A 20,411-nucleotide genomic window follows, 5' to 3' on the forward strand; every position below is an offset into this window, starting at 1 on the left:
AGTCACAACAACACACTCACTCACCTGCTACACCCCACTGGTAGTCACAACAGCCCACTCACTCACTCACCTGCTACACCCCACTGGTAGTCACAACAACACACTCACTCACCTGCTACACCCCACTGGTAGTCACAACAGCCCACTCACTCACTCACCTGCTACACCCCACTGGTAGTCACAACAACACACTCACTCACCTGCTACACCCCACTGGTAGTCACAACAGCCCACTCACTCACCTGCTACACCCCACTGGTAGTCACAACAGCACACTCACTCACCTGCTACACCCCACTGGTAGTCACAACAGCACACTCACTCACTCACCTGCTACACCCCACTGGTAGTCACAACAGCACACTCACTCACTCACCTGCTACACCCCACTGGTAGTCACAACAGCACACTCACTCACCTGCTACACCCCACTGGTAGTCACAACAGCACACTCACTCACCTGCTACACCCCACTGGTAGTCACAACAGCACACTCACTCACCTGCTACATCCCACTGGTAGTCACAACAACACACTCACTCACCTGCTCAGCCCACTGGTAGTCACAGCAACACACTCACTCAAGCAAATCACCGCACGTTGTCCATCCAGTCCACGTGTGTATTTTACAGACGTATGAGCCGGTTTCAGCAAAGTTACAAAACCCCCAGACTTGGATGTGCAGACGGACGTGGAACAGAGCCATGCTGTCAGGGCAGCGATCACCCCCACCCCGCACTCTTGATCTCTTGTTCGAGACTCACGCGCCTCGATGTTTTGCCCAAACTCAGCTGCCTGCCCAAGTTTCGATGAAAGCGTGGCAATCTGCAGCGTACGCAAGATTTAATTTATGTTTAACCGACGATGCCGTGTGTTTTTTATTAAGCCAAGTTCATAGGGTCCGTGCCATTGTTTTTTCCCGACTGCTGAATATTACTGACAGCAGACATTACTGTGTAGCAAAATTGCGATAATTATAAATATATACCATGACTTAAAGCTTTCGTGACTGCAGGAATTAATATTCTTGGGTCTTTCGGTAAAGTCACGTCTGAAAACGACCACTTGTGTTGCGATCGAAACGTCGTAGTTTTTTGTTATTTTTTTTGAACCTATCTACGTGCCTTTACCAAAAGACCCAAGAATAAATATTTATCATTTTCAGAATATGTAGGAAAAATGTACACAGGCAAGATTTTGTTTTACTGAACCACAGCCATGAGTTTTTGTTACAATTGGTCATTAGAAAAATGAAACATCGAATTCTCGGCTCATCATTAAATATTCAGATATCATTTCAGAACCCGTTTCCAAGTTCAACGCTTTTCAACGGGGTTTCGTTTTTGTTTTCATGACAAGGCACTGCAAAGAGCGGTCTGTGATTACACCAGTCAGTCTTTCCTACTCTCGCTCTCCACCTGCTCTGAAAGAACGACCATCTCCCCCCAAAACAACACATCTGAAAAAATGAACTAGATTTATGAGGTGACCTTCAACAATGGATCTCATAGGGCCATGCTTATAACGGAGGAGAATCGGTGAGAAGTAACCGGGGAGAGAAAGACTTCAAGAGACGAGATAGAGAACGAAACAGAGAAGAGGACTTGTTAAACAGGTGGTCAGGTCTTATGCCGGTGCTGAAAAGTCTCCGTTTGACTGCAAGTTCCGAAACTGTGAGGCAAGGGGATTTACATACAGTCATAAAGTCGAGTTCATTATAAATGGTGATGAGCCGTGGCCGAGTTCTTCGCTCGCTGCGCTGTGAGCTCAATGGGCCGAGTTCCATTCCCAGCCATGGTGCTTTGAGATTTACTACATGAGAGGAATGGTATAAATAATTACAATAATACATAATAAATGCTGATGATGAGAACAATAGTAGCGAGTGATATCTGAACCGATGCTTTCCCCACTCGTACCCCACTTCACCAACCTGCACTGACCAGCATGGTGAAGTATGGTCAAGCAGCGTCTGTGACCAGCGGGGTGTCGGGAGAGCTTCATCCAGCAGCGGATTGACAAAGGACTGTCATTTTGTTTAGTTATTTCCCGAGTTGGCTAACCAGTTACTTTATTTTAATGAGACGAATGATGTGGAGAATGTTTATATTTGGTCAATTGCACTACTGCAAATGTAGCCACTTTTTTGTCATGAAATGTGTTAAATAATTAAATTTGAATAACTATAAGGTTTAGCCCTCTGGCAATCCACTGCTGGATGAAGCCCTCCACACCACGTGTAGACCTGGGCGGTTGGGGTTGTTTGACCATACTTCACCAAGCTGATCAGTACAGATTTGGTGAAACTGGAGGGGGGGGGGGAGAGACTCAGATATCACTCGGCTCAGCACTGATGTTAACCATTGAGCGGGAATCGAATCAAGGTTCAGAATCAGAGTATGTATTTATACTGGAGGAAGAATCCGATGTGCTATGAAGCTCTTTTTCACAGATGTCCAGTAGGGGCGGGTAAGAGCGTTACAACATCAATCAATTAGCCTCGGTTCGCCGAGGCTCATGGCGTGGCGTGCTCACCGTTGCAGCCCCTCGCTCCAACCCAAAACCTGTTATCGACAAAAACGTGTCCAGAAGTGCCTAAATCTTCAATGTGTTTCCGTCCGATCTCCCTCGGTGTGTTCAATGCGCCGTGGCCGCGCGCAGCATCCCCAAGTCCGACCGGACGTCCATCCACAAGAACCTCTTCCTCGCGCTGACGGCAGCGCAGATCGTGCTGCTGTGCAGTGGCTCCACCACCACCAACAGGGTAGGTCTCCTCTGTGTTGCTGTGCAGTGGCTCCACCACCACCAACCGGGTAGGTCTCCTCCGTGCTGCTGTGCAGTGGCTCCACCAACGTGGTAGGTCCCCTCTGTGTTGCTGTGCAGTGGCTCCACCACCACCAACGTGGTAGGTCCCCTCTGTGTTGCTGTGCAGTGGCTCCACCACCACCAACAGGGTAGGTCTCCTCTGTGTTGCTGTGCAGTGGCTCCACCACCACCAACCGGGTAGGTCTCCTCCGTGCTGCTGTGCAGTGGCTCCACCACCACCAACGTGGTAGGTCCCCTCTGTGTTGCTGTGCAGTGGCTCCACCACCACCAACGGGGTAGGTCTCCTCCGTGCTTCGAGCCGAGTGGCGAGAGTTGAATTTCTGGCCAAGGCTGTCATCAGTAATAATTATAATAATGATCTTGACTCGAAGCTTTCGTGACTGCAGGAATTCATATTCTATGGGTCTTTCTGTAAAGCCACGTGACTTTACCGAAAGACCCAGAGAATATGATAATGATGTACACTTCTTAAGCGCCTTTCACCCGGAGATCACAAGGCGCTGGACAAAACGCACAAAAGGCAAAGATCCCCCGTATAGCCTTGACAGACTGTTGGGGCAAGTGCTGTCAGTGAGCAATTATGAAGGCCAGAACAGCAAAACGAGGGGGTGGTTGGCCAATGCCGCGCCCGTACACTTTTGTCTCCCAAGTGGTGATGTTTTAACACACCGTACCAACTACTCATATGAGGCTGAGTCGACCTAGGGGAGACTCAGGACTGGTTCAGATAATCCTTACTGGTGTTGGCCGTGAGCAGGAATCGAACTCGGGTAGCGGGGTTCGTAGCGCAGCGTAGCGCTAACCGCTCCGCACACACACGTGTGCAGGCTCACGCCAATGACATCCAACCCCAAAATAAAGTAGCAAGTGATATCTGAACCGGCCCTGATTCAACCCCCTTCCCCCCTCTTCCCCTCCCACAATCTCACGAAGTCACACTGACCAGCGTGGTGAAGTATGGTCAAACATCCTCCACGGCCAACATGGTGTTGTGGGGGGGGTTCATCCAACAGTGGATTCACAAAGGGCGTTGTAAAACTAATTCACCTGCACCACTACCACATTATCCACATAGAAGACCGGTTGGTTGTGCGACTACAGTCCCGTTAGCGTGGGGGGGGGGGCTAGAGGGGGGATGAGCCCCCCCCCTACCCCCCTCCAACCACCCCCGTTCCAAATTGTCAAAGTCAATAAAAAAAATGTTGGTGCGAAATCTACGAACACCAGCGGCGTTTTTTTTGTTGCTTTAGCCCATTGCTCACACAGACACACGCACACACACACACGGGATGAGAGAGCTGGAGACGAATGCACCGTAGACAAAGGCAGATCGTATCGTTACTCATTCTGTTTAGCTTTCAAATTAGTTTAACTGTTTGTTTAACATTGACTGTGCCCCCCCCAACCCCCGTCTTTAAACAGGGTCACGGCTATGCAGCTGGGGGGAGGGGAGGGGGGCGAGCAATCCGCTGTAGCCTACCCCACTAAAGATCCCCTGCGGGCGAAGGGGGATAGATGGACATTGATTTCCCAGCCTCACTCTAAAGCCCTCACAGCCCGAGTCTCAAGATTAGTTTTTTTGTTGAGGATGGGTCTTGTCCTCCGTCTGGGAAGTTCGTCCACCAGTCCCATTGGCGACGGGCGTTTGGAGGAGAGAACCCTCCTGGAGAGACCCCGCATGGGTGCGCTGCCCTGCACGAGGGGAGACACTCGACGCTGTCGTCTCCGTAGCTCACAGCTCGCAGCCCCGCGACCACAACGCCTGGCAAGCCCTCGTATTCGTAGTCGTGGTGGTGGTCACCAATACAATTACGAACCAGGTTCAGCTTCTGCTGAGCACCTTGGAGATCCAATATAGATCGGGCAAATTTAGGGTGATCTGGTCATAGGCTTTAGGCATGAAATGTATGCATTAGTAAAACAAGGACCTTCTTCTTTGACAATTAAAATCCACGTGAATTATTACCTTCCTCGTTCAGGACAGACAGCGCACGCAGTGGCAGGATGCTGCAGCTGAGGCGATTGAGTGGGGGCGGGGGGGGGGGCTGCAGGCAGGGAATTTGGACCTGGGTCGCCTTTGCGTGTTGATCAAATCGTGCGTACTATCAACCCTCGGCTACAGCGCCTCACACAGAGTAGACGCTGCATTCTGTCGACTTGACAGCTTCATCGTCACATGCATCGTTACCCCCCTCAATTGTCAAATGGTGGTATCGCCCGCAGCGAGTAGTCCTGCCATCCTCCCTCCACTCCCCGCCCGGCTCAGGGCTTCCTTCCGTCTCGTCACGGGGGACGGACGGGCAGCAGCTGTGGGGAAATGCGACCTTCCCGAAGGTCACCAATTACCTGCGACATTTAAAGAGCATCGGGCAAACGTTGTTGCCGGGGCGGGGACGGTGCAATCATGGCGGGCTTACCGACGCGGGATAACAAGGACAAATGTGCAGCTTGAAAAGTCCCAGGGACGTGTAACGCTGGGAGCCTTAATGTTTTATTATTATTAATTGTAGTACGGTGGCTCTCTGCTTTAATCCAGACAGGGGGCTGGGGGGGGGTCCCAGGTGAGAGAAATTGACTTGTAAACTAATGATTCAGAAATCACTCATCACCACTGATGTTCGTCGTGACAGAGGATTTGAACTCGTATTGGCTGGGGTTCGTAGCAATGTGCTACAAAGTAAGTGTAATTTCCTAATTGCTAATGCCTCAAAAGTACAGAAAATGGCTATTATTCCCCACAAACTTTGCTTTTGTGACCAGGACAGTGATATTTAGAAATTTACCTATTTTACAGAACCTTCAAGATAGATTAAGTGCTGCGTAAACTTGGAGTAACTTTTAGAACATTCTAGAACTTTCCAGTAATATAAATAGTAGTATAAGCCCACCAGTTCAGTTTAGTTCCAGCTGCCTAAGTGGATACATATCTGAATTTTTCTGAGATGGTATCAAGAGGCTGCAAGCGTCCGACAGACGCATTTTGCTATGTCTGCGGCCAATTTATCAAGACAAGAGCGAAAAAGTACTCTGTAGAAGCATCTGCTAAGATGTGTGAGGCCTACAAGGCATATTTCGGCATGCCTGTCAGGGATCAAGACAAACCCTGGGCACCTCATTTCACCTGCGAGCAATGCAAAAAAAACTATGGAAGGTTTGATGGACCATTGTTGCTTGGAATTTTATGTTATAAAATTTGTAAAAAAAGAAATTGTCAAAGTTTTTATTTTTAAAATGTTTTACAATTTTCAATGTTATTGAAAAAATATGTTATTTATGAAAAATGTTGCGAGAATATCTTACACATTAGTCATGGGTGAAATACATTTTAGATTTGAAGCTTTCGTGACTGCAATGATTCATACTAATAGGGGTTTCCCCTTTTTTTCTGGCAACAAAACTGAAACCTTTTTTACAAGGATTCATGTCTGCATTAACCACAATACCTGCAGTCAAAATGCAAACAAAAAAAACACTGATAATAAATGCATTGTCCTTGAATCTGATTGGTCCACACCAGAGACGGCTTTCTTTAGAGCCTTGTCTCAATAGGTGCTAGACCAGATGACGCCAAAAGGCGTACAGCTCAAAGACAATGCACTATCAAAGTAATGAGGGCTCGGGGTAAGCGTCTACATCATTGGACCTCCTTTGCCAGTACCAAAATATAATAATAGTATTGTGGTTAATGCAGACATGAATCCTTGTAAAAAATATATATATCAGTTTTGTTGCCAGAAAAAAAGGGGAAAACCCTATTATTATATTTTGGCACTGGCAAAGGAGGCCCAATGATGTAGATGCTCACCCCGAGCCCTCATTACTTTGATAGTGCATTGTCTTTGAGCTGTATGTCTTTTGGCGTCATCTGGTCTAGCACCAATTGAGACGAGGCTCAAAGAAAGCCGTCCCTGGTGTGGACCAATCAGTTTCAAGGACAATGCATATATTATCAGTGTGTTTTTTTTTGCATTTTGGCTGCAAGTATTGTGGTTAATGCAGACATGAATCCTTGTAAAAAAAAAGGGGAAAACCCCTATTATATTTTGGTACTGGCAAAGGAGGTCCAATTATGATTCATACTCTTTGGTTTTTTCGGTAAAATTACGTAGGTAAAAATTAAATAAATGAAAACAACTAAATTAAATCACGACGTTTCAGAGGCAACACAAGCTTCCGTCTTCAGGTGGAACAATCACAGCAAACCACTTTGTAAGAAGTCCAAAAGTGCAGTTTGTCTTATGAAATGACTTGCCCCCAGTCATATAAATATAGTTTTTTTTGCCACTGAGCTGTAAAACAGAAATAAGAATCCTTCCACTCAGACCCACCCCCAATCTGAGTTGTAAAAATGGTTTCACGAGATTGTGCACGTGAGCGTGTAAGTACGGGGAGCGGTAATGCAGTGGTTAGTGTACTGCACTACGAACCCGGCGACCCGAGTCCGATTCCCTCTCCTGGCCACCATCGGTCACAAACACCTGAACCATTCCTGGGCCTCTCCCGTATTCACTCAGCCTTAAAAGAGTACCTGGTTCGGTGAGTAAACATGACCATTGGGGAGACAAAGGCGGCCCCGGTGTGGTGCTGGCCACCCACCCATACACCTTGCCATTCTGACCCTTAATAGATTCTTGGTAACGACACTTGCCCTAACAGTCTGTGAAAGGCTACACAGGGGGATATGTGTATTGTGTGTGTGCCGCTTATGACCACCAACACCAGTGAGGATTCTCTGAACCGGTTCTGGACCTCCTCTAGGTCGACTCAGCCTCAAACATCACCACTCAGGACACCAATTCGTCCGGGTGTGGTGTTGACCACCCACCCCCGTACTGGCCTTCGTAGCTGCTACTCGCTAACAGCACTTGCCCCAACAGTATAAACTAAACTAAAAACTTAACTTTTTTTTTTTTACCAGGTCAGGCCCAGTGAGCTATATAGCTTTTTTTCATAAGAGACCTGGCCACAAATGATAGCTCAACGTAGTGGCTTATCACGTGGACATTTATAGCAGTCAAATACTCTAAAATCTAAATGCACGTTTCTGAACGTGGAGGGAGAAACCGGAGGAAAAATCCATGCGACCACGGGGAGAACACGCAAACTCCAAATATAAAGCAGGCGTCAGGGTCGGGATCGAACTCACGACCTCCTGTATACTGGGCGAGGTAGTTAACATCTCGCCACCGCGGCTACACGGGTGACCTGTGCCTCTGCCTTCCCTTCTGACTGTAGGTGGCGTGCACAGCTGTCACGGCTCTGCTCCATCTCTTCTTCATGGCCGCGTTCATGTGGATGCTGGTGGAGGGGCTCCTCCTGTGGAGCAAAGTGGTCACGGTGAACCTGAGCGAGGAGAGCCGCATGAAACACTACTACCTCATCGGCTGGGGTGAGCCTGGGCCAAAAACGACCACGACTCCACCCACCCACCGCATCAGTCGACGGCATCGACAAACGTCGCCTCGTTATTTCTTTAACTCTTAAAAAACTATAAACTATTTTTTTTGACCAGGTAAGGCCCACTGAGCTGTATAGCTCTTTTATAGAAGCGACCTGGCCACAATTGATAGCTCACCGACGTGGCTCATCGTGTGGAAATGTACAGCAACTGAATACTCTTCAACGCACATTGATGCTAAATGTGGCTGGGAAAACCGGCGGATGCGGATACAAATCCACGCGACCACGGGGGAGAGGGGGAGAGAGAGCACGCAAACTTAAAACGTACAGGTGTCAGGGTCGGGATCGGGATCGAACCCACGACCCCCCTGCATACCAAGCGAGGCCGTTAACATTCCCCCACCACGGTGCTCGATTGTTTGGGTTAGGCCCTGGAAATCGAGGAATTCAGAATTCTGCTTCACTTTTTTTTATCTGACCGCTTGGTTCTTGTCCTGACGATACTTTAAAGCAAAACGTCGTTATCTTATTGCTACACTTGGTTGTGAAAATCGTTCTTAAACTTATCGGTTGAGTGAGCGGAAACGATAATTGACCACGTGACAATTTAATTTGCGATGGTGAGCGCACTGTGTGCTATGAACGTGTTAGCTTGAGTTGCATTCACGGCCACAGCTCACATCAGGTGCAAGTGATATCCGAATCGGCCCTTGGGTGATCCACTCTTCACCAAAGCCGGACTGACCAGCGTGGTGAAGTATGGTCAAACAATCCCCAAAACCCAATACATTGTGGGTAGCCACTCGTGTACTCACACCGCGCGTGTTAATATCGGTGACTGGCTTAATAATGTTAGCAGAATCAGTACGTGCAGTTCTTGTTGAAAACATTCCAGCGGGTTATTTGATTTAAAAAAAATCAATCATACGTCACAAGAACAAAAATATATAATCCACAAATGTTTTAAAAGGAAACCATGAAGAGTGCAAAAGGCATCGAGACAGCCTATACCGGGACATTCTAAAGTTCTCGTGAGTGCCCGTCAGCTGGAACGCACGCGGTTATGTTTTTCATTCTCAGCATATATTGATTTTTGTGTGTGTGTGCGCGCTATTAATAACACACTCCCACACTCACGGGCAGAGTAATTGGAAACACGCCCCAGCGCATTCCGTCTGTCCCGACAAGAGGACGGAGGGGATTGACTCGGCAAAGCGCAGCGATTGAACGGCACCGGGGTGGGGGTGGGTGGTGGTGGGTGGTGGTGGGGGGGACATTAAGTGTCAAAACCCCGAGCCCCTTTCGGATAACCCCAATCTTAGCGGCGCACTCACGCCCTCCCCTCGTCGCACTCGGCGCAGGTCAAGTGCTCTGCATATAGATGAGGTGATTGCTAAAGGTCAAGGATCCACCAACTGTAGACTCCCTTCATAGACTTCCAAATAAAATTTTACAGCAAAAAAAAAAGAACCGCCCGCTATCGAGTTTGTTTGCTCGGGGTGCACGGGACGCGGCCCGAATGTGAGGAAGGAGGGGAAGGAGGGGAAGGACGTCGTTTTGACGAGGCGGTCGACCGCAGCACGTGGATCCACTGCCGCGTGGACTACTGGCGGATTACTCATTGGTTCTTTCGGTAAAGTCACGTAGAAAGAAAAATTATCAAAAAATAGCATACGACGTTTCGATTGCAACACAAGCAATCATCATCAGGTACGTATGAAAGAGAAAATAAACCTAGTAAACTTAGAAATATAATGCAATACAACACAGAGAGTCGGCTAACATAACAGTCAACACCCCACCTGGTTGATTACGTTCTTACAAAAAGAAAGCTACATTTGAGAGAGAGACAAAACACAGACACGGAGACACATAGACAGACACATAAGCAGAGAGATAACACAGAGAAAGACATACACATAGACACACAGAGAACAACGCCTCTGTGTCAAGGCCTTAAATAGAGAGATAGGGGGGCAGAGAGAGAGGGGGGGGTGATAGAGACATTAGCATGTCAATGACAGATCTGGAGCTTTCGTGACTGCAGGAAATCCTACAACACGAGGACAATTAACGCAGAGCCTGGTTGATTACGTTCTTCCAAAGATTGCTAAATTAGAAGTTAAGTGTGACATTTTTGAGAGAGAGACAAGACACAGACAAGAAGACACAAAGACACAAAGACCGACACACAAGCGGATTGTTTGACCATACTTCACCACGTTCGTCGGTGTCGGTTTGGTGAAAGGTGGGGGGGCGGGGGGGCGGGGGGGGGGGGCACCACCCCCACCCAGGAACGGTTTGTGTATCATACCCCATTAGCACGGTTGGTTACGTGCGGTGCGAAAGAAGTTCGACACACATGATACCTGAGGGTCGCTCACCTGTACTGGTTTCTCCCAGAATCCTCCGCTCTTTGAGGTAGCCACTTGCCTGGGCTATCTGTCAGTTTTCCCGGGACATTAAAAACAGAAATCCCAGTGATTGTCAGCCGCGTGATAACACACCGCTCAAGACGAGGTACTCACACACTTCATTATCCTTTCCATGATATTCGCCCGGTGTGTTTGTCACGCCACGGACGTGAGCCGTCGGGTACGAATCTCGGGTCACCGTGGTTCGTACCGCGGCGCTGCCGGTCACCGCATCACCGCTCCGACCCAGAGTAATACAACTGAGCCTTTTTTTTGTATAATTAACCCATTTACATGAACGTTTGATATAAAAAAAAAAACAAATCCCCAACCTCCCACTGTTGTTGTAGCCGTCGTTTCGCCATCCCCGCTCCGCCGTGATTCTTTCCAACGCCTTCCCCCTGCTGGCGGAGATTATTATTTACGCGCAGCTGTCAACAACAACAAAAACACACCACCCCAAGAAGAACCAAAAATCCCACCGACCTCTCCTTTCCTTTCCTCACAACCACGCGTCATTGGGGATTAACCGGGACCCCCCCCCCACCCCTCGTGCTGGATCATGGGTCGCACACGCGTGTCGGTGTTACAGCGTGCACGTGTTCGTAGCGCCGGTGGAGACTTTCGGTTTTTTTCCTCCTTGTTTTGGAAAATCCCCCCCCCTCCCCCCCTCTTCGCCCCCAGTCCCTCTCCGTCTCGCCGTGACGTCGGCTGCTGTTGATTGCTCGCGCAGTGCACGGCCGCTGCGCTTTGCTGCCAGATGCTGTAGCTCAGAGACACCCACGTAGTCGTATATACATACTTTACGGTATATGCCACGGTGGCGAGATGTTAACTACCTCGCCTGGTACACAGGAGGTCGTGGGTTCGATCCCGACCCTGACACCTGCTGTATATTTTGGGGCTTGCGTGTACTCCACGTGGTCGCGTGGATTTTTCTCCAGTTCCTTTCACACTTAGAAACATCCGTATAAAGTATTTGGCTTCTATGCATTTCCACATGATAAGCAAGTGCATTGAACTTTCATTTGTGGTCAGGTCGCTTCTGAGAAATCACTATATAGCACAGTGGGCCTTACCTGGTAAAATATATATCCATATAAAAAAAATAGTTTAATTTTTTTTATATGGATAGGGATCACCCAGAATTTTTTTTAGATATGGCTAACATTTTGTGCAGGTTTCAAGGTATGTTTTCCTGCCTTCAACGAGGTGACGCAAATGCTGATTGTGGCTGCTGACCGACCCTGGTAGATACATCCGGTGGTGCACAGACTGTAGACTCGCTACCGAGTCAGTAGTATTCCAGCAATAGTAGTGCAGTGGGGACTGCTCTTATCCGTGATGAATTGGGGGGTCAACGTCGCAGCTCCTGCCTGTAATCTATCCAATTACCACCGGGAACCACTCACTAGTAGCACCTGCCTTACTGGACATCTGTGATAAAGAGCGTCATATCTCATCGGATTCCTCCAGTCTAAATTAAAGATTCTGATAACTTGCAGAGCATGGGCTACACCACTGATTCTTGATAGTTTTTTAAATATATATACTCAAGTAGTCGGACAAATTTGGCCATTCGCGTTAGGACCCCCTCCCCTGCTTGATTGATTGACGGGCACAGGGAACATCTCGGTTGCTTGTCCGTCCTCCCTTTCACACGCAACGTCTCCGGAGTGATGGTCAGGGTGACACCTGGAAGAACGCATCGCCCAGGGCCCGATGATGAATGCTCAAACCCTTCAGGAATGGCACATAGCAACGCGGCAGCCTGAAGTATGCGAAACACGCCGATTGAAAATGTTCTTTATAAAAAAAAGGAAATAAAAGTAGCACACGTGCACACACTACCGCCCGCAAATTCACGTCGCCGTACATTTCCCATCCTTTGTACGATATGTAACGGGATCGTCAGTGAGGGCTCGTGAGCTAACGGTATCATTATTTTGTTCTCAACGTGCTGTGAGCTTTCAAAAGTGATGCATAGTGGGGTTATTGTGGTCCCTGTTCATAACAACCACTGGTGACCTTGCTATATACTGGCCATGAGGTTCACTGGATATAGAACCCTTTTTACGTAGCGGAAAATAAACTGGCTGGAGCCGAACATACTCTTTGGTTCTATTGGGTAAAGTCACTTAGCTATTTCAATGAGCCATTTCAATGCTAAATTATATGCTAATTCCTTTGTCAAGGCGCGTGGTCTTTTTCTTCTCACACAGCTTAAAGGTCGTGATCTAAGCGTGGCTTCTTCCACTCCAGCGCTGTCCTCCAGATAGTCTCGTCCCTTCACCTGATGAAGGCCGCTTGTGTTGTGGCCGAAACGTCGTGAGAATTTGTTATTTTATTTTCACCTACGTGACTTTACCCAATAGAACCAAAGAGTATGGATCCTAGCAGTCACGAAAGCTTTAAATCTAGAATGCAGCCGAACAGTTTTGGCCATCCTATTAAAGTTGTCTATCTAAAATAAATGCGATTTTAAAAACACAAATTAGTTTGCGTGATGCCAGATAATTGTCTGTCCTGTTTTAGAAGAGCAAAAAAATGTAATCCAAAACTTTCCCGATAAATAAACTACCTCCTTTAAAACTTACGATACGTTTGATGCGACATTTCGAACGGTAAATTGTTTTTAACTCGCCGTTTATTGGTAATGTACTCCAAACAGTGCCAACAAACGTGCATTTACTTTCATGCGGAAAGGGCTCAAGACCTAATTCACACATCAGCAGGAAACACTTTCCCATCAATTTTCAACAGCTAAATGGGATCTGCATTAAAGTGTCACGTTTCGTCCATTTTGCCAAACACGTAAATTAGTCGCTGAGCTTTTCACAAGATCCGTGTTTAATCCGCTTCTATCCAGCCCCCTAACCCTGCTCCTCAAATTTTTGTTTCCCTCGAAATTATCGAGAGAGAGAAAAAAATGAACGCGATTAAAAAATATTTTGCTTTCAAAAAAATTTGTCGACGATGACTATGAAGAGAACCCGTCCCCGCCATAGGAACGCGGAATTTCTGCCAACGTCTCACGGCCGTAAACGGGTGATGAGCACCAACCTCAGCTATTTTTTTAATAGGAAAATCACTGCGACTCGACTCTCTGAATCTGTGATATGCAATGAGCACGCGATCCAGTCGTGCCATTTCGACAGCAATTCGGTCACGCAACCGATCTCAACTCCGGTACGGAAGCCCGGCTTAAGACTACGGATGCAATAAAGCATCTTACGGGCCATCGTCCTTTCTCAAATACGTCAGTGATCATTGCCTTCCATTGATCTCTGTCCGTGATGTTACCAAAGAACTTTGCATGAGATACTGCCCGTTGCATCCAATTGTTCAAATTTCTTGTTTACTTAATTAGCTGTCTTCTCCCTTGTACCTCGCATTTTCCTACTCAAAGCACATTCATATTCAGTCTCTTGTGTACCCATTACATGTCCAATAGATCTAACTTGCCTTTCTCTAAGTATGATTATTTTATACTCTTTGGTTCTTTCGGTAAAGTCACGTAGGTATAAAATAAAAAAAATAAATCACGACGTTTTGGGCGCAACACAAGCGTCCGTCATCAGCTTTCCCACCTGATGACGGACGCTTGAGTTGCGTCCGAAACGTGATTTATTTTTTTATTTTATTCTACGCCCACGTGACTTTACCGAAAGAACCAAAGAGTATGGATCCCTGCAGTCACGAAAGCTTCAAATCAAGATGTGATTATTTTTTCTTTTTTACCCGATCCGTAATGCATTCATGTGACTCATCTGGTCCCGTCCATTAGTCATTGTTAACAACCTTCATGAACAAAAATTATGTTGCTTCTAGTTTGCTTTGTAGGTAGGGTATGTATAATTCACCAGCTTTCACATCCCTATAGGTGAACAGATACCGTTCCAGAAATGAACAATGATGATTCGTTCAATAATGCGTCTGAAAAATAAGCTTAGAGCACAGTGGGATTTACCTCTGAAGACTTTTTTTTTAAAAAGTTGTTTCGAGTGATGTGCTTACCTTTCCTATTCTCTGCGCTCCTATCGCGTTTTTGCATCGTTTGTTGTTGTAACATTCATCGCATTTCCTCCTCCAGCAGTACAAATCAAGATTCCGATTCTGATTTTGATTGCGCCACCAACCCCTTCCCCCGCCCTCCCGGCCTCACCACTTGAGGAATCCCGGTGCTGATCGTGGGGATCACGCTGGCGGCCGCACATGAGGACTACACGGCCGCGCGTCACTGCTGGCTCAACGTGCACAGCGGGGTCATCTGGGCCTTCGTGGGGCCCGTGCTCTTCATCATCGCGGTGAGCCCGAGGTGGCCTTGGTTGGGGATGGGGGGGGGGGGGGTGCACCTCTCCTGGGCCACTTCGCTAGGAGCTTGGGACCGCTGAGAGAACCTGGGTTCGAATCCAGGTTTTGGTTGCCCACGTGGTTAGACCCGATGACTAGAAGTGCGTTTAGATTATTTTTTTTGGCTACTATAAATGTCCGCGTGATAAACTACTTCGTGGAGCTATTATTTGTGGCCAAGTCACTTCTGAAATTTAAGCTGTAGCTCAGTGGGCTTTACCTGGTAAAATTAAAAAAATAGTTTAGTTAACTTTTTTGTTGCTATTTGCTTACCTTTCCCACACTTTGCACTCGTATCGTGTTCTTGTATTGTTTGTTGTACACTTTTGACATGCCCCTACTGGACATCTGTGAAAAAGAGCTTCACAGCTCATCGGATTCCTCCAGTATAAACTCTGATGCTGATTCTGCTCTCGCGTGAAGTCTCACTGCCGTGGTTTGGCAAACGCTGAGTGCAAATAAATTCAAGGACCCAGACGTCGCACCCTAATGGCTTTGACATTCCTCCTCGAAGACACCGGTGGTGTAACCATCAACTGCATTAGAACGTCAACAGGCCGATGCGCACATCTCCTTTATGAATGTAAAATTTAAGACGAACCGTGGCAATGCAACCCAAACTGTGGACCCTCTAGTAATCCACTGTAGGCTACGCCCCGTCAACTAAGGATTAGCTAAATTATACGAACTCTCTCCTGACGCTCTACATTGGCATTTAGCTCCTGAATAGATTGCCATCATACGCAAAAAGAGAGTAGTGCAAATAAAAACTTTAACATTTCCTTTTTTGTGCAGTACGGCTAAGATCCTAGGTGCAAAAAATGGTGCAGATACCCCATGATTAAACTGCGTTCTTGCGTGGAGAAAGTTGATTTTCTCAGCCCAGTCACCAATGATTGCACACAAAAGCCATCACTTTAAATTTGGTCCTGCACTTGATTTGGTGACATTCCAGTTCTGCGAATTAAAATATCAGTTTGATTGCCATGTGAGAGAAAAAATATATATTCTGTGTGAAAGGGCACGTTCAAAAGTGCTGGCACATCTTCTGCGTGGGCCAGAGGTTCTCGCAGATAGCTCTGTGATATCTACTTCCGTGGGCCGTTCCTTTAAGGCGAAGGGTCGCGCGGCTTCGTGAGCGACTTGAAATTTATTCCGCGTGATTTATGACGCGAGGCCGGGACGCTGGCCCCGCTACTGCCCCGACTGCTACCCGTGTCCACTCGCCTCCCGCCGCAGGTCAACGTGCTCGTGCTGGGCCGGGTGCTGGCTATCACCATGGCAACGGCCAAGCGGCGCTCCATCATGCTGGCCGTGAGCAGCGGTCCGACCGAGCAGGCCTACGATCAAATAAGGTGAAGCCTCGCCATGTGCGGGCACGGCCAGGGCCACGGACACTGACCGGCGAGTACGTTAAAGGGTTCTTTTGTCATTGGCTGGCAGCTGCCACGACTACGGACGGGCTTTCCAGATTAGAGGGTTTGTGGGGGGGGGGGGTTGTACCTTCAGATTTAGAGGGCTTTCTGCGTGGGTTTGTTATGTTCGTTAAAATTTTACAGTTCATAAACGAGCGGGAGGTTGTTTTTATCATAAATATTTTCTGCTGGCGAATTGCGAAAGTTTGTTTTTTATCCTTCCAATTGGATGTATATTTTTTGTTAAACTGCCTTGATTTTTTATATGCTTTCTTTATAAAAATATATAGAGCAGATTTTTGTTTAAAAAAAAATTAAGTACACAAACCTCTTTACAGACTACATTGCCTGTGTGTAATCCTCTTGTGCATCAAGCCGACTGTGGTGGACTGCTATGATTTATTTGACTGCAATTGAGTCACGTAAAACATTTGAAAATACATTTGCATGATTTCCTCTGACGTCTAAAAATCACATTTAACCAAAGCTATAGCGTAGTTGGTTTTTGCTTTTGACAATTAATGCACGAATGGGTTAATTTCGATGTCCTTTATTTAGATCAGGTCAAAGTCTATTGAGATACGTGCCCCTTAGGACGCGAAGCATTTATTTAAATGCTACATTTTATGTTCTGATGATTTAACTGTATAACAAAATATACGGCATGGGAAACTAATTTCTTGTTATATTACTTAAGCAATTAAACGTTTGCAATCCCGATGATGTCTCTTGGATTTTAAATAATTTATTCCATAGGTCTAGAGGCAATTTTCTTCCCCTAGATCTGATGGCTGGCCACCGCCCCAAGTACAGTGCACAGTGGTCTCTTGTGTGCCATTGGCCCTTAAAACGGCTCATCAGTACCACCTAGGGTGGTACATGCTCACTGTCATTACCTCTAAGCATTTTGTCTCTTGATCACAAATATATACTATAGCAAGGTCACGGTGGTAGCTTTTTGTGAGAAAATAAAATGTAATAGAAATGGTATCGGGGTGCGTTTGAAAGATAATGTAAATAAATTATACACTTAAAAAAAGCACACACTGATGCGATATGAAACGTGCACAGAATATGAAAATGAAGAGGAAGTGCGTCTATAAAACAGAGAGGATATACGCTAAGATTTATGCCCATGGTGGTGGATGCCCGCAGCATTTTCCACCCCTGGGTTGCACCGGCCAAAATCCGCCTTGGCTCATGGCCCATGGAGGACACAGCTTGCAATAAGACAGCTCATGCCAGCGGGAGGGGGCAGCACTGGGCAACAGGAGGGGGAGCATGAGGAGAGACACTGGGGAAATCGAGAGAGGCCGGGGGAGGTGGGGTGGGGGGGCAGTTAAAGTCAGTGGCAGGGTAGGAGCATGGGGGAAATTGGGCAGGGGACAGAGGGCAGGGAGGGCAGCCCTCCCCGTGTGCAAATATTTTGTTGAACATGAGAGGCAATCCGTGTTCCGTAACCCTCTGGAACCCTACTGGGTGATTTTAACAAGAGTCGCCTTGGTTTCTCAACCGCTCCCGCACTTTAAAAAATCAATTTACCACAAACACGAGCAGCACCCCAACGGTCACTGCTTCCAGTGTTATCACCCAATCCCCACCACTATCATGAACACATTAACACACCACAATAACATTACCGCCACCCATAACGCCGCCACAATTACCGAAATAATACCAACACCAGCTTTTTCCGCATGCATCACTTCCACTATCGCTTCTATAATGACCACCATATACTATAACCCGTCACCTATAACAGGTCCCTGCAGGGTGGGCTGGTAGGAACATTGGAATTTTTCACTTCGTTCAAGTATTGAAAGGGGACGGACGGACGGACACATTAATCTATTGCAGGCTGGTACACTCAGTTTACAACTTCGTTCCTACCAGTAAAAGTGACTATATATCCAAGTGTTCAAATTGTGCGAGCGTACAACATGAGCATTGGCAGTCAAGGGTCAGAGAGAGTGTCTATGAGCATTCTCACCACAGGGTGGCAGTGAAACACCATGCCATCTCAGTATAGCAGGGTAACCCAATCTTAACATGGGCAGAAATTATCAAGAAACATCATGCACTGAATAAAGCAACAGCGTACAGCTTGTATGTTGGGATACAACTAAGACAGTTTTTTTCCGGATTGTAAGACGCTTTGGAAAGTAAGACGCACCAAATGCAGACTCTCACACCCATCATGTACCTCCCAAACTTTAACATACGCTTTAAAACTTACGCTTTGAAATGCAGGGAGGGGAAAGTGGTTCCTGTAATCCAGAGAATGCGGTTATAATTTATTGCCTTCATCAATCCACTGCTGGATGTAGGCCGGGCTCATACTGTGTTGGGGAGTGGGGTGAGCGGTGAGACTGGAGGGGGACCCAGGACCAGTTCAGATATCACTCACCACAGATATAACTCACCACAGATATAACTCACCACAGATATCACTCACCACTGATGTTGTTAGCCGTGGCAGAGAATCGAACGTGGGCCGCTGGGTTCATATCGCAGTGGGCTAACCGCCGCATTATTGCTTTTACCCCACATCTTCATTTATTGGCAGTTCAAACAAAATACTATATTTTGTAATAATTATTTTACGGCGCTTTAGATAACACATTAAGGAAACTGATTTTACGCTTTCAGCCACAAATAGTGCATTTCTTTTCAGCAAGGGGTCATGGACCTATACATTACCGAGTACCGAACAGGGATTTTCCAATACGTGTGCCAGGCCGCGTGCTGCTATAACGCGCACACACCTTAGCATTGAGCCATGACTGAGAATCCCTGTCACGTGACGGATGACGAGGGCTGTCACGTGCGCGCAGGGCGGCCATCAAGGCGGTGATCGTCCTGCTGCCCATCCTGGGACTCACGTGGCTCTGCGGAGTGCTCGTGCACCTGGCGCCCGCACTCGCCTACCTGTTCATCGCTCTCAACTCGCTGCAGGTAGGTGCTCGCGGGCTCACTCGTGCTTGCTCGCCGCTGCCCCCCCCTCCTCTCTCTCTCTCTCTCGGGATGTTAAACCCTCGCCTGGTAAGCACGTGGCCGTGGGTTCCATCCCGACACTGACACCTGATGTATATTTAGAGTTTGCGCGTTCTCTCTCCCCGTGGTTCGAACAAGAGCAGCGTAGCTCAGAAGCGACCTGGCCACGAATGATAGCGCAACGAAGTGGCGTATCATCATGTGCAAATGTATAGCAGCCACGTACCCTAAATGCACGTCGATTCTAAATGTGGAAGGAAAAACCGGAGGGACGCGACCACGGGGAGAGAGAGAGAGACACACACGCAAACTCCAAATATACAGCAGGCGTCAGGGTCGAACCCACGACCTTCTGTATACCAGGCGAGGTAGTTAACATCTTGCCACCTCGGCGGTCATTGCGAGATTTGTCGGCGCTGCAGGTGCCCGCCTCGAAAGCAATGGGTGTGTTGCTCACCGCTACCTGCCCACGCTGCTGGTAAATTACGTCGGCTACAGCGTCAACAGCATTCCGAGGTGCTGTTGATTCTGTTGCCCTGTGTCGGAGAGAAACTGCCGTTGAATAGGGGACGGTTTTTTTTGCATACAGATAAAAAAAATCTAAGTGGCTTTCCTGCTGCTGAAACAAAAAAAAATCAAGGATATGTTCTCATCTCTTGTTTACAGCCCTGGTGGATATTCCACATTGCTCTAGTAATAATTTAATTTTATATAGGGTCATTCATGCAATTGCATCCCACAACGCTGCACATCAATTATCCAGTTCCGTACACAGGTGATACAAAACCCCACTACATAGCAAATAAAAAAATGGATACGTAAAATACACACGACAAGAAAACAAATCTTAGAGAAAACAAATTTGAATACATACATCCGTTAATTTCTCCGGATTTGGAGTACCTTCACAGGAGTGGCGGTAGAGTGTCCACAGAGCTTATGGTGGGGTGGAGTCTATAAAACAGACAAAATTTGGGCTTCCCAACAAATGGTAACTTTGTTTTTGTTT

General features: G+C 47.3%; 1 protein-coding gene across 2 annotated transcripts in view; it reads left to right on the forward strand.

The window, feature by feature from the left end:
* The window catches only part of ADGRD2 (adhesion G protein-coupled receptor D2), an 82,359-nt gene that overhangs the window by 24,921 nt on the left and 37,027 nt on the right, over positions 1-20,411 (forward strand). For both annotated transcript variants that reach the window (XM_076068807.1, XM_076068808.1), the window contains exons 17-21: positions 2,662-2,764; positions 8,062-8,215; positions 14,814-14,947; positions 16,233-16,348; positions 19,243-19,363. In XM_076068807.1, the coding sequence (XP_075924922.1) occupies positions 2,662-2,764; positions 8,062-8,215; positions 14,814-14,947; positions 16,233-16,348; positions 19,243-19,363 (628 nt within the window). The remainder of the gene's footprint in view (positions 1-2,661; positions 2,765-8,061; positions 8,216-14,813; positions 14,948-16,232; positions 16,349-19,242; positions 19,364-20,411) is intronic.

The sequence above is a fragment of the Petromyzon marinus genome, chromosome 22 (assembly GCF_048934315.1).
Source record: "Petromyzon marinus isolate PM22_M1 ecotype Great Lakes invasive population chromosome 22, UKy_Petmar_22M1.pri1.0, whole genome shotgun sequence".
NCBI lineage: Eukaryota > Metazoa > Chordata > Hyperoartia > Petromyzontiformes > Petromyzontidae > Petromyzon > Petromyzon marinus.